At 35.2% G+C, this 15,003-nt stretch overlaps 1 protein-coding gene across 1 annotated transcript in view; it reads right to left on the reverse strand.

The window, feature by feature from the left end:
• The window catches only part of LOC114659241 (short transient receptor potential channel 4-associated protein-like), a 102,127-nt gene that overhangs the window by 24,473 nt on the left and 62,651 nt on the right, over positions 1–15,003 (reverse strand). The window contains 5 exon segments of the mRNA XM_028811605.2: positions 2,881–2,948; positions 2,950–2,965; positions 3,179–3,280; positions 7,048–7,106; positions 11,241–11,366. Coding sequence (XP_028667438.1) covers positions 2,881–2,948; positions 2,950–2,965; positions 3,179–3,280; positions 7,048–7,106; positions 11,241–11,366 — 371 coding nt within the window.

The raw sequence follows: 15,003 nt of genomic DNA on the forward strand, positions 1-15,003 counted from the left end.
GGATTCCAACATGCTGTCATGTTCTGCCTTGTACAAATAAAAGGTTTGCAAAAATTTTCTGTAGAGCTAAAAGCCACACAACTTGTATTTGAAGGTTAATGTTAGCTCTTTCCTATGAGAGGTAAAACAATATCACTTTTTGATGAAGCTAGATTTCGAAAATGACTTTTCAAGTTACACTTATCAACATGCCACTTTGCATGTATAGGATATGCTACTGTGGAATTTACATATGCAATTTGTACATTCAGGAAACATTAGCTACATAATAACATGATGAAATATGATCTATGCTTTACCAATCTTTAGATGCCGAGTTTCTTCAAAAACTGTCTTTGCGATCTTAAATGCAAATCAGACAATCAGACATTTACCACTTTGCTTGTCTCATTTAGAAATAACTATCAATAGTAATAGTTTCACTTCAATTGTATAATCTATATTTACACTTGCATTTGCAGACTACACTTCATTTGTTCCCAAACCATTGAAAAATACTGAATGCACATTACCTGTCCTCATATTTTCATGCTTTGACTATGGCACACATCACAGTTTACAAAAACTTGACAAGCATCCCAAATTTGCTATTTAGTCATTTACTTTTTAGCAATTAATTAGGCTACTTGTAGCAAACCTATTAACTCTAATGCAAATGACACTGAGCTACCACTAACGGGTTAGCGATATTAGTATATGACTGGCCTATCTTCTGCTTCTGTATTCATCCGCAATTAATAGATGAGCCACATTTATAAGTGGCCAGGTCTGAAACATCATTTTTGTTTTGGAATGAACGGACAATGCATATAGCGCAGTGGTGATTTTATCTGGGCAAAGGAAGAGAAACTATTTAGTATAAAATTTTAATTCTGTAGTTCCCACATGAATGTATACCATGCTCATATCAGGGCTTTGTAGTATTTGTATTATTATTATTAGCAGCCAATGATCTATCACTTCAAATTATCTCATTCCACCTAATCTGTCTGCTTTAGAAACCAAGAGACTGAAGAGTAATTGCCCACATTATGACACTTTCAAATCATGCACAAAGCATATTTTTATTTCTGAACTTGCATTATAATTGAAAAAAAATTAGCAATATTGGTAGAATTTTTTTTTTTGTCTTGAAAGCAAAAGACCATTTTATTAAGTCGAACTGTATAGGTTATTTAAATAAAATGTTAACTTCAAGCATTCTACACTGAAATGTTTTGTACAAATGTTAAGAATAAATCTATACTGACTCTAAAGTCTCTTAACAGAAGGTATTCCAATAAACAAAAAATAAACAAAACCTTAATTGTAATACATGACTGAAATAAAAACTACTGAAATGAACATGCAGCAAATTAAATGTGATTGCCTTTGAATGCATTATGCATCTTTTGTGTCATGCTACTGTTTATCACATCATATCATTACAAAAAGTGCTGGGGCTATAAACAGGTTATTCTTATTTCATGATGTCTCCATGATTAAATTTTGATTTGATTACTTTATTACTCTAATATTTTTATAATTAAAATTTGATTACAAAAACATTTAAGAGATTTGGTGGAGATGCATTGAGTCAAGATCTGCCCTTCTGCAATTGTATACATTTGAACTAATCCAACTCCATCAAACAATCTGAATGAATTAACATTAAGATGAACATTGATTTCTGTGTCATTTCCTCTTCTTTTTTTAAACAAAGTTTTCTTGTGGCACAATATAATCATATATAGTACCTTATGTAGAGAAAAAGCAAACAGATGAAAACAAAACATCACTGGTGTTACAGTTTGTCATTTGTTGTTTCTTCAAGATATTTGGGATTTTGTTTTAAAGAATATGGATGTATTGAGAGAGCCAATCTGTTGTAAACAAATTGTTAGCCATCTTCTCTTTGATCATTTCACACATGCATACAGTGCAACTGAATGAACTTCGTTATTCCCTTTTAATTATTACTGATATGTGAACAAATCTACCTCTGCATGCTGCGGAACTTCATCAGGAGTGATGCACTTATGCTCCTGATCAAAAAGGCAGCCCATCAATTGTGAATGCAACAAGTGGTGTATCCACTTGAACTAAGGTCGTAGCTCTTGTAGCAGGAGGAACATGGTATTGCCCTTCAAGCCTAAGTCACATAGTGGCATCTGGAGTAACAGAAAGCCGATAGGAGAGATGTGAAATCTTCCATTCAATTTTGAATATTCAAATTTAAAATCAAATATACGGTAAATTCAAATCTGCACATTACACCCCAGTGATCTAGAAGTCTTCTAACCAATCAGTATTTTCTTTTGATTTTTTAAATGTATACCTACTCTTTCATTACAGAATGATTTGCTGTCAGTTTCCACTAAGCATATTACTCGTAGCTCCTCTCGATTTTCTCCTTGGTGCAGTTTGGGGAAAGTACCCATCGCATATTTGGGGAAAGCCAGATTAAAATACCAACACTGAATATGCAGTAAGCACTTAAGAGCTAATATTTGTCAGATACAAGTATCACAAATTTGTAAAGAGTGGTAAGTTTGTTAGGTAGTAACCTACCACCTTTTCAAATAATAAGAATTGGAATGCGTTTTGCTACACTGATTTTTAAAACTATCCCTATGTTCCACGATTGATCATGAACAGTCAAGGAATTAATTAAATATATAAATTTCTTTTTCTCATTTAATTAACAAGATATGAAAAGCAACTTAACACATTGAATTCTAAAAGAAAAGTGTGGTCTACAAGCCAGGGTTAATCTTCCCCAAGAATAGTTGCACTTTGAATGCAATCACAAACTAAGTTTTTCAAAAGTAGTTAAAGTGTGGTTCTTGAAATGACAAAAAATATTTCACAGTTTACACCACCTGAAAGAGGAGCTCCTACCTGAATGAAGAATCCACAGGTTCTCGTTTCATTACAGTTAGCAAACGTGTTAAAAGGCCTTTTTTTCCCTTCGCATACCAGATTCCTGTTTAGGTAAACATGAAACATAAAACAAATTATGTGGTATGTGGTAAAACAAGACACTTTTTAAAATAATTGGTAATGATCAAACTAGAAATTACAAAAAAAAAATTTGGTTTATAAAGTGGAAGGTATTTGTAAAATGGTTCATGGAAGTTAAACTAAAAATTTTTTAAATGTATTCGGCATTAACCTAAAAGATAGAAATATGTCTCACCTATCTGTGTTCACAAGAGCCTCAACCTCGGGGATATTGGCTTTCACAGATATTGCACTAAGCTCATTGAGCTCCTGCCTGTTTAACAGAAGGTACTTGTTTCTGAGGAGAAAAGTAACAGTTTACTTTATTAGTCAATTTTATAAACATGTCTCTCTTTATAAAGCACTGATTGGAAGGCTACATATTTACGGATACAATAAGTGTGTGAAGGTGACGCCAATTTCCTTAGATGGTCTACACAGAAATCCAGCAGTGGTAAATAAAATTTAAAAAAAAAAAAATAATTTTATATATATATATATATATATATATATATATATATATAAAAAAACACACACACACACACAAAAAACACATTTTACAAATGTACCAGGATTTTTTTTTTGCCTTTCATAGAATCAATTTCTACTTGATGAAAAAATGTTCAATAGGGCTAATTTTGAGGAGTCATTCAAGGGAAAAATTAAAATATATAATAATGGTAGGAAACCAACATGCATTACTAAATTGTATATTTTATTAGTAAAAATAAATAAATAAATAAAAAAAAAAAATGAAAAGCAATAGGATTCTATTAAATAAAAAGAAATCTCCAGTAAGAAGTTGGAGAGCTATAAAGTAAACATGATTCTGGTATACAAACTACTATACATCACAAACAGTAGCACACAGAACCAAAAAAAATTGAAGATCTTTATGAGTACAAATGAAAAATGAAACACCAAATTGCTTTTCAATTTTACAAGCCCTTGCTAAAATATATTTGTTTAGCTGTGGGTTTTCTAAGGTGTGACAATGAAACACCTCAAATTTAAGTCACTACCCAATTTTATGTTTTTAGATACATATACATTTACTATAAAAAGAAAATGTCCACAAGTTTTCATTTATTGAGGATAATATGAAACCATCACAGGGTCAGAATTAAGCACACATCTATATCTTTTATATATATATATATATATATATATATATATATATATATATATATATATATATATATATATATATATATATATATCTTTATATATATATATATATATATATTTATATATATATATATATATATATTTATATATATATATATATATATATTATATATATATATATATATATATATATATATATATATATATATATATATATATACACACACACACAATTTGATTATTAAGTGGTGCTTAAAGGTGGAAAATGAGCTTTAAATGGTTGCCTCTTACCTGCCTGTTTGTGATCATGATTGACTACAGCTGGTAGCTTCTCTCTGTTGCCACAAAATGGCTCCTTTGACAGCACTAATTGTACTGACCAATATTACCATTACAGTGGCATGCAAACTGTAATTTGGGCACTTAAAATGTCTGTTACTGTGAATAGTTAAGTGAGCAGAAGATGAGCTGATCACCAAAAGGCATAAAGTTAAAGATGGCATTTCTTTTCAGAATTTTATGCAAAATTAGTGTATTGCTTTTGTTATGTACAATTGCACAGTGAAAAAAGAAATGGAGCACCATGCAAAAGTTGGGCACCCCAAGATATTTGAGGTCTCAGCCATTCATTAGCTCATTAGAGATATGGCTTGATCATCATTAGGAAATCCCAGGTGATGCAAATTGCAAAGTTGAATACATTCTCTGACTCCTCAAACCTTGTCCCAACAATCAGCTAGCACTTTGAAAAATAAAAGGACTGATGCTCACAAAGCAGGAGAAGGCTTCAAGAAGATAGCAAGTAGCTGTTTCCTCAGTGTGTAATGATACTGTATTAAGAAATGGCAGTTGACAGAAACAGTGGAGGTCAGGTTGAGGTCTGGCAGACCAAGAAAAATTTCTGAAAGAACTGCTCATTGGATTGCTAGAAAGGCAAATAAAACCCCCAGTGTGACTGCAAAAGAACTTCAGGTGGTGCAGTGGTACTGCAGCTGCCACATGGTATAGAGATTATGTGTTCACACCCCAGGTCCTCCCTGTGTGGTAGCATTTTGAGTATTGAGAAAATTTGCTATATTTATTATTAGGAAGATTTAGCAGACTTTGGAGTGGTTTTGCACCACTCTGTGGTGCAGCAACACAGGACTTTTATGGTAGAGTCAGCAGAAGAAAACCTTTCCTGCGTCGTAGCCACAAAATTCAGCACCTGACATTTGCAAAACAACATCTGAACAAGCCTGATGCATTCTGGAAACAAGTCCTGTGGACTGATGAAGTCAATATAGAAATTTTTGGCCTCAATGTGCAAAGATATGATTGGAGAAAAAAGGATGCTGAATTCCAGGAAGAGAACACCTCACCAACTATTAAGATCATGCTTTGGGTTTGTGTTGCAGTCAGTGGCAATTGGATACAAAAAGTGTTTACAAGCTGTGATAATAACACCCCCTTTGGCAAGTAAGTATTGACTATGTCAGGTGCCCAAACTTTTCTTCAGGCCCTTTTCATTTTTTTTGGCATTTTGTACCTGTGAATGATGGAAATAAAAATATAATCTTGTTTAAAATATTAAAAAATGTTTAACTTTATGCCTTTTGGTGATTAGTTCATCTTATGCTCACTTAACTATTTACAATAACAGACATTTTAAACAAGGGCGCACAAATTTTTGCATGACACTGTACGCAGTATAACTGAATATAATACAGTCATTTGCTGATTTATGGTGGACCAAACTGAGGCAATGTGTACTTATTGCTAAGAGCCATAGGAAAAAAAAATAGGGTAATAATGTTCTAGAAACTGCCAAAACCAGCTGCAGTGTTAAATCCTTCATGATGATTATTATTACTATTTCACACCATTGCAAATATTTTCTGACTCTTGGAGGGCCCTTTAAGGTTTGCTTTAATTGGTGCTGCTCGATGTGGCTAATTCTTTGGCACTCAGTCTACATAGCCTTCTTTACAATAGTGTTTCTCAACATTTATGGTCCCATGCCCCAGTTTTGCTTTATTTAACTTAATTGACCCAGTAGCAGGTATTGCAAACCAACCACTTGGTGAAACAAGCAATATCAGGGGTACTCCTTGGTGAAGCAAGCACATTTATAAAGGGGAAACATACAGTGCCATGCTGCTGATAGCTTAGATGATCCACGGTGACCCACTCATGAAGTAAAAACAGCAATGCAGTGGGTTGAAAAATATTGCCTTACAACGACATGCGGACAATAGCCCATACCAGCAGTTAAAGTAAACCTACCGGTGACCCACACCAGATCCACAGAGCCTCACTTACAGTGACCTGTACAATTTGTAACTACCATACAGCTAATTTGACAAACGGGTCAAATGGCCAGTCCCACATGGAACTGCAAAGTCAACACATGACTGTACTTGCATTGCACACTCAAAGTAGCCACAAATCAGTATCTCAACAAGTCAAATGTTTATGTCATAAGAACTGTACAAGAGGTTTCACATGAAATGAGGCTTGTCACCATGTGCTTGCTCTAAAATCTATGGTGTTTCAGATAGAAATATGCCAAGAGGGCAAAAATCAGATGTTAGCCAGTTGTTCAAAAGTAAACTTTTCTCATTTAGCAAATATGCTTCTACTTTACACATCTTTCTTTCAACCTCATTAAATATCTTTTCAGCATGCGGCTAAATGCTTTGTACTACAAAAAACAATGTTATTACATTATAACATGCATCATGCAAGCACCAAAGGCCTGCAATCGAACAACCACAACTCAGCTAGTCTTAGAACTTATTGACTAAAACACCTACATGTAGACCGACCTAAAACAAAAATCATCTTATGATAAATATGGGAATGAGTTGTGACAAACAGACATCACTCTTTTATTTCTAAACTTGAATTAAAAATCTGGTAGCTATTTGCACCAGTGGCATATGTTACATTACTTACTCATGATGGTCACTGAAGCTCTGAAGCAGTCTAAGGAACTGAATTTTTAAGGAAATATCCTGGCATAAGACAAAATTAGAACTATTAAAAATAAGAAAAAATGCATTTTTGTTCAAGAATGCAAATATAAAAATATACATTGAAGACATTACTTCTCAATATATAAAATACACACTAACGACACTGTACACCCAGGGCGGTGGAAGGTGAAAACCAGTCCTTCAGTTGATTACACATAAAACTATATCAACAATTTGGGTATACCGGAGGTAATAATGAGGAACCAGTGCACAGGCCAAAGAGAGGGATGACCCCTTTCTAAACTTTATATAATCACCTATATATCTCAGCCATAGGTTGTTTTTTTAAGCACAGAAATATCACAATGAATCTGGATAATTATATATACATAAGTATTTTGATACAAAAACTTTTTTCTTTTGATATTTAAAATAAAAACAATTCAAAATTCATACATTCAACAAAAATAAAACATTCTTATTTTCAACGCAACCAAACACGTATGAAAGGGCAACAAATGCATCATTTCAAAGTTGACAAGGTGACATTTTTAAATATTTACTAGTAAAAACAGATAGAGAGAGAGATAGAGATAGATTATTTATCCCAAGGGGAAATTCACTGATAAAAAAAAAACAAATTAAAGACTGATAAAAATGCAGGTAAAACAGACAATAACTTTGAATAATGTTAACGTTTACCCCCCCCGGGTGGAACTGATGATTCGCATAGTGTGGGGGAGGAACGATCTCCTCAGTCTGTCAGTGGAGCAGGACACTGACAGCAGTCTGTCGCTGAAGCTGCTCCTCTGTCTGGAGATGATACTGTTTAGTGGATGCAGTGGATTCTCCATGATTGACAGGAGCCTGCTCAGCGCCCGTCACTCTGCCACGGATGTCAAACTGTCCAGCTCCGTGCCTACAATAGAGTCTGCCTTCCTCACTAGTTTGTCCAGGCGTGAGGCGTCCTTCTTTATGCTGCCTCCCCAGCACACCACTGTGTAGAAGAGGGCACTCGCCACAACTGTCTGATAGAACATCTGCAGCATCTTATTGCAGATGTTGAAGGATGCCAGCCTTCTAAGGAAGTATAGTCGGCTCTGTCCTCTCTTGCACAGAGCATCAGTATTGGCAGTCTAGTCCAGTTTATCATCCAGCTGCACTCCCAGGTATTTATAGGACTGCACCCTTTGCACACAGTCACCTCTGATAATCACGGAGTCCAGGAGGGGCCTGGTCCTCCTAAAATCCACCACCAGCTCCTTGGTTTTGCTGGTGTTCAGTTGTAGGTGGTTTGAGTTGCACCATTCAACAAAGTCCTTGATTAGGTTCCTATACTCCTCCTCCTCCTGCCCACTCCTGATGCAGCCCACAATAGCAGTGTTGTCAGCGAACTTTTGCACGTGGCAGGACTCAGAGTTGTATTGGAAGTCCAATGTATATCGGCTGAACAGGACCGGAGAAAGTACAGTCCCTTGCAGCGCTCCTGTGTTGCTGACCACAATGTCAGACCTGCAGTTCCCGAGACACACATACTGAGGTCTGTCTGTAAGACAGTCCACGATCCATGCCACTAGGTACGAATCTACACCCATTTCTGTCAGCTTGTCCCTAAGGAGCAGAGGTTGAATGGTGTTGAAGGCGCTAGAGAAGTTCAGAAACATAATTCTTACTGCACCACTGCCTCTCTAAGTGGGAGAGGGATCGGTGTAGCATATTGATGATGGCATCCTCTGCTCCCACCTTCTCCTGGTATGCGAACTGACAGAGGGTCAAGGGCGTGGCGGTTCTAAACAACGCCCGCGCTTGCCGTTGCTCTAAAACACAGCCATTTCAGCTTTTACTGATGCATCCAATTTCTTGTCATCATTCTGTGATGGCAAGTTTCTTGGCACAGATAATGCGGATGCAACAGACTGACGCATTGCAATTTCAAGTTGCTGTTCAAAGCTGTTGTCTGATGAAGTGCAAGCTGCAGGAATGGCGCCACCTTAATTATTTTCAACTGTAACTCTGTTATTTCTTTATCGATTTTTACACTTTTACACGCTATATATGCGAGCTTGGCCGTCCCCGTTTTCCCGGGAATTACAGCAGCCCGGGAATGAAAAATGTCCGGGAATCCCGGGCTGGAATGGATTCCCTAGTTCCTTCAGCAAACGCTTGAGCTCATGCTGATCACCACCTTTAAAAGCCCTTTTCTTCTGGTTCAAAAGGCCCTTGATGTCACCTGTAATCCATGGCTTGTTGTTAGCATAGCAGCGTACAGTTCTTACTGGAACTACAATGTCCATACAGAAGCTGATGTAGTCAGTAGTGTAGTCAACAACCTCCTCAATGTTCTCACTATATGATCCCTGCAGGATATCACAGTCCGTAGTTCCAGCCTCAGGGGACCACTTCCTGAATGAACGTGTGGTTGTAGGTAGGACCCTCACTCTTGGTTTGTAGTGAGGCTGAAGCAGAATCATGTTATGATCTGCTTTCCCAAGCGCAGGCAGCACGGTGGCGCTGTATGCGTCTTTAACGTTTGCATACAGTAGGTCAATAGTCCTATTTCCCTGGGTGTTACAATCCACATACTGGGAGAAGGCAGGTAATGTTTTGTCCAGCGTCACATGGTTTAAAATCTCCAGGGATTAGCACAAGCACCTCAGGGTGCTGTGTGTGTAATTTAGCAACAGCAGAATGGATGATGTCACCCGCTATTTCCATGTTCGCCTGAGGAGGGATGTAAACAATAACTACAATGACACCTTTACTGATAACAAAGAAGAAATCAATCACTGATAAAGGACACATTTTAGTAGGCAGATCCTGAGATCTCAGGGTTATAAGGAAGCAAGGATAGCTATAATCAAAAGTTATCAGTTAGGCAGGCATTTTGCCATAAAAGAGACCATAGTACAAAATGCATACAATAGATAGATAGATAGATAGATAGATAGATACTTACTGTACATCAATAGAATAGCAATGCTCTCTGGTCATATATTGACTGATGAGTTTTGACATGTTATAGCTTTTTCTTTACATATTCATACTTCTGTACTGTTTTAATTTAGAGACATGTACAACAGAACAGTGCCGAAAAGAGTATAAGATAACTATTAACCATTTTCTAACTTTCTTAGTATGTTTCAAGAATTCATACAACATACTGGATCTTTCGATATGCTTGAAAGAAACATCAGCAATATGAAGTGCTTATTAAATTCAATATTCAGTCATTTCTGGTATTAAATATGGATATAAAATAATTTAACAGAAAGAAGTCTGGAATACTCAAAAACCAAGACTTTCACTAAGCATGTTTTTTGTCTTTAGAGATTGGCTGAAGCTTTCACATCACTTCAATCCATCTTTCATGTTTATCAAGAGAATAAAACGTGTTAAAAATTCTTTGCAGAATTTGACATTTTTAGGTTCTATCTATTAAGCAGAAATCAACTAATAAAAAGCAGGTGAAATATATACAGTGTATATAGAAGCAAAGGTCTGTGAAATGGTTTGCATGTTTGTAGCTAGAAATCCACAAAGGGAGAAGATGAGTTACTTAGGCTTTCAATCCCTCCCAGGACTCATCATCAGAGAAAAATGATTAGACATACAGGACTCAAAGGCAATATATAGTGAGTAAGGAGGGGGAGGATTCATAAGATGGGGTTCGGAGGGTATTACTCCACACCCTGGCCCCTTCCTCATTTGCCTTTGACTCCTGCATGTCTAATCATTTTCCTCTGATGATGACTCCTAGTAGGGGTTGAAAGATTAGGAATAAAAAACTATTTTAAGATAATGTGACTCACCACCTCTCTTTGTGGATTTCTAGCTACAGATATAGATAAATCTGTGGTGGGTTGGCACCCTGCCTGTGATTGGTTCCTGCCTTGTGCCCTATGTTGGCTGAGATTGGCTCCAGCAGACCCCCGTGACCCTGTGTTCGGATTCAGCGGGTTGGAAAATGGATGGATGGATGGATATAGATAAATGTAGCACACTTTTTCAAGAGAAGCTTAAATCAATTCCCATATTAAGAATAGAGATAGTTGACTGGTATAGCAGAACACTAACAGTAGACAAAGATATAACACATACATTAGTCACATTTGATCATGAGTTGTGTGGTTTTTTTTTTTTTTTTTTTGCAAACTTTTAAGACTTGGCTCTTACCGGACTGCAATCACAGCTTTGATTTTGTCCATGCAAGACATGGTTTGTCTGTTTTCTCCAGATAAGCTTTTCAAAAAGACTATTCAGGCCAGGAATAAGCTTAAACTCAGCAAGCATTTTGTGCACCTATAAGAAATAAACCAAAAAATTACATAATAGCAAAGGAACTGTATGCAATGATTATGCAATTTGCTTTTACAAATATAGTACAGCTCACAAGATTGTCAGGTGCATAAATTTACAAGCTATAATGTCATAAACTAATTAATGGTGTATGAAACTTTGGTTATTTCTACATGTGTACAGCATTCTTTGCTTTTAAATATAAAAATCTGAAGTTCATACACAAAAACTAACTAGTATTGTCAATGAACATAACAGAGCCAGAGATTAAAATATTGATGCATGCTATACTATTATGTATGTTTAAAGCTCAACTAAAAACTACTATTTATAAACAATTTATTTAGTAAGAAAGGATTAATTTACTAATCGATGCATAACTCAGATAAGATTAATATAAATGTTTAATATTAAAATCTTTACTAAACATATATTAAAAGTTTGTTTTTTTTTTAAATCGTGAAGTGTGCATAAACTGAAAAACATGGATGGCTTTGTCTACATATTCCAATAATAAAGGATGTTAATACAAAAAAATAAACAACACTTCTTATAATATGACTTTATAAAGAGTATTAAAGACAGTATGCAGATGATACCATTGCATAGTTTTAGTAGATTAAGCTGTTTTGTTTTTTAAAAAAGATTTTAAGAGAGACATACACCACTAAGGCATTAAGAAATTGGACTGACGTGCATCATATGGATATGGTGTCAGCAAGTTGCAAGAATTATATGTCTTGTTGGTGTTATTTCTATTGCTCATTATTGTTATTAGAACTTCAATATTTGATCACAAAAACTAATTAGATTTTAAATATTAAAACTTAAGTATAATTTTACATTTTAATTCTAGCCCCAAAATTGATTATTTCAGATTTATGTGCTCCTTTTTGCAAGTTAAAGCATGTACAGTACTCCATTCTACAACATTACATTAATGTGAATTTCCCATTGGGATTAATAAAGTATCTATCTATCTATCTATCTATCTATCTATCTATCTATCTAAGGGTTTTAGTGTTACCAGTTACCCAAGGGAAAAAGGATCAGTCCAGAGATTTTATCATAGGTAATCTAGTTCTTGCTGTGCAGTTAATGAATTAACCTTCCCTCACTACATTAACTATTTTAAGAACAAACTCCATGTGTAGACGAGCAGACTTCCACTGTTTGGGTCTACTAAAGGGCACAGTAATGTCATGTAGGGCCAGTTTAAAAGAACATACACAATTCTGGCATGATAAGGTCAAATGTAATTTAATGAATATGTTTAATATCCCTTACAAACAAAATCATGGTGGCTCTGAGGCTAAGGATCTGTGCTGGTATCCAGAAGGTTGCCAAAAGAGATCCTACTCTGCTGGGTCCTTGAGCAAGACCCTTAACCTGTAAGTGCTCCAGGGGCGCTGTACAACGGCTGACCCTGCGCTCTGACCCCAAGGGGTATGCGAAAACTAACAAATTCCTAATACAAGAAATTGTAAAAGGCGAAATAAAGAACAAAAAAAAATACATGCAAATACACAATTATTGTATGTAGGCGATTAATATTTTTTTTCTGCACCATGCTCGACTGCATACATGCTTGTATGTTTAATTCATAAAATTCTCTGAATGGCACAGGTATCTAATGAACTATAAGAGAGTTTGGTTGTGCAAAAAAAATTCTGTTTAGTGAAGAGGAAAAATAAGAAACCGAAAGGCAGTCCTTGAATGTAATAAGCATCTGAAGATGGCACAGCTTAATAAAAATCACCTATGACTCACAATAAGCCCAAATTTGGAAGGTGTAAGGGAGGAATCTTTTGAGGTTTCAGTGCTAAACTGCATTACAGTCACTTTGATAGTGCAGAACAACTAGAAACAATTTAGAAAAGCTTTGAGGCTATGTCACATTACATAACGTTTCCAGTTGTTGCCTTCATTTACATAATCTTTGTGAGTTAGAGAGAACACACTTCTACAAAGCCATTTGCATGGTCTGACATACCCAGAAACTTACTCCAACTAGTCTTCAACTTGCTCAGATAAAATCTAACAGGTTGGATTTTGTTGTTATTTGTTAGGGCAAGTGCTCTGTGTGCGTGAGAGCTGACAACCAACGAATACTCATTTGGAAATACAATGCATATAATGCAGTGATGGGGAATATGAAACATGTGGGCTTTAGACCTCACAAACAGAGGAGAAGCTCATCAGTCTGATGTCTCATGTTTTATGTAACACAACAGAATTGAAAAATTAAGGAGAGTGTTAAGAGATTTGTTAAGAGATTGCAGTTGAACTCTCTGTAGCTTTTAACCCATCATACAGAACAGCTCCATCAGTCATTTAAATCAACATGGCCAACCAATGAAATCAGCAACTACAATGGGTAATTCTGACATACCCCATGACTAGAAGTCGCTTAATGTGACATCACTTTTACAAGGATCAATAAAAGATCACAGGTCAAAAACTAGCTGCTTAAAAAAAGGGAGAATTTTTTTGCCAACTTGAAGCAAAAAATTCTACTTTTGTTATCAATTTTAGGATTTACAGATAACAGAAACAGAACTAATGAAAACATATAAAGATAAGCAATAACACAAATAATTCAGAAAGTGGAATAATTTTCTCTTATAAGATATCATGAATTTATTTAAAAGGCAAACAATTTATAACAGATGGATATACTGTATTTATTACTAAATACTATATCCAAGAAATAACTTTAAACTCTCTCCTACATACAAGATTAAGTACAGTAAATCAAAAACATTTCTCTAGCTCTTTCAAATATTCCACTTGGTGCCAGTTTTGTCATCAGTACATTATCAAATTGTTTCACTAACTCTTTAAAGTAAGATTAACTGCATCTTCTACAGTGTAGATTGATGATGTTATATTCTGAATACAAAAACGAAAAGGCTCCTCGTTCTAGAATCTTGGATAAAGCTTTGTGCAACTCTTTGGGACATTATATTTGAACACCAAAAATATTACTAGGCTCTTTTCTCCTCTTGGAAAAGAGAACTGTCCATCTCTAAATACATTCACTAAGTTAGTGCAAAAAAAACCTGCATAAATTTAAGAAAACAAATGCAGCTTAAATGAAAATCATACATTAAGACAATATGGCTGCATTTCCAATTATTTTCCTGAAAACACTGTTAGGGCTTCAGGGAAGGAAAAAAAAAAAAATATATATATATATATATATATATATATATATATATATATATATATATATATATATATATATACTGCAGTTGGTGATTCATGTACCACCTGACTTGCACACCTGTATTTGAAAATACTGTGTATGTTCCATAATATAATTTGCACTAGTTTCCAGGCCATTGATTACAATTTGCTTATTATTACTCTTCTGATTGATTTTGAAGGTCACAGCGCTGAAGAAAGCCAAGAGTGAGCAGAACATGAGCACTAAAAGCTGTGCCTTTCTGCTTAGAGTTAGGTGGATGGCTTTAGACTTTTTTTTGGTCAAATAGAAACCCTCTATATGTTTATATTGTGTGTGCAAACACTGAAAAGCTGCTTATCTTTAATTTTATGTGCTTCTAAAAACAAAATTAATATTTTACATCTAAACATTTGTGTCAGGTTCACTGACACCCATGTGTATGCTCATTTG

Source organism: Erpetoichthys calabaricus, chromosome 10 (assembly GCF_900747795.2).
Source record: "Erpetoichthys calabaricus chromosome 10, fErpCal1.3, whole genome shotgun sequence".
NCBI classification, from domain to species: Eukaryota; Metazoa; Chordata; class Cladistia; order Polypteriformes; family Polypteridae; genus Erpetoichthys; species Erpetoichthys calabaricus.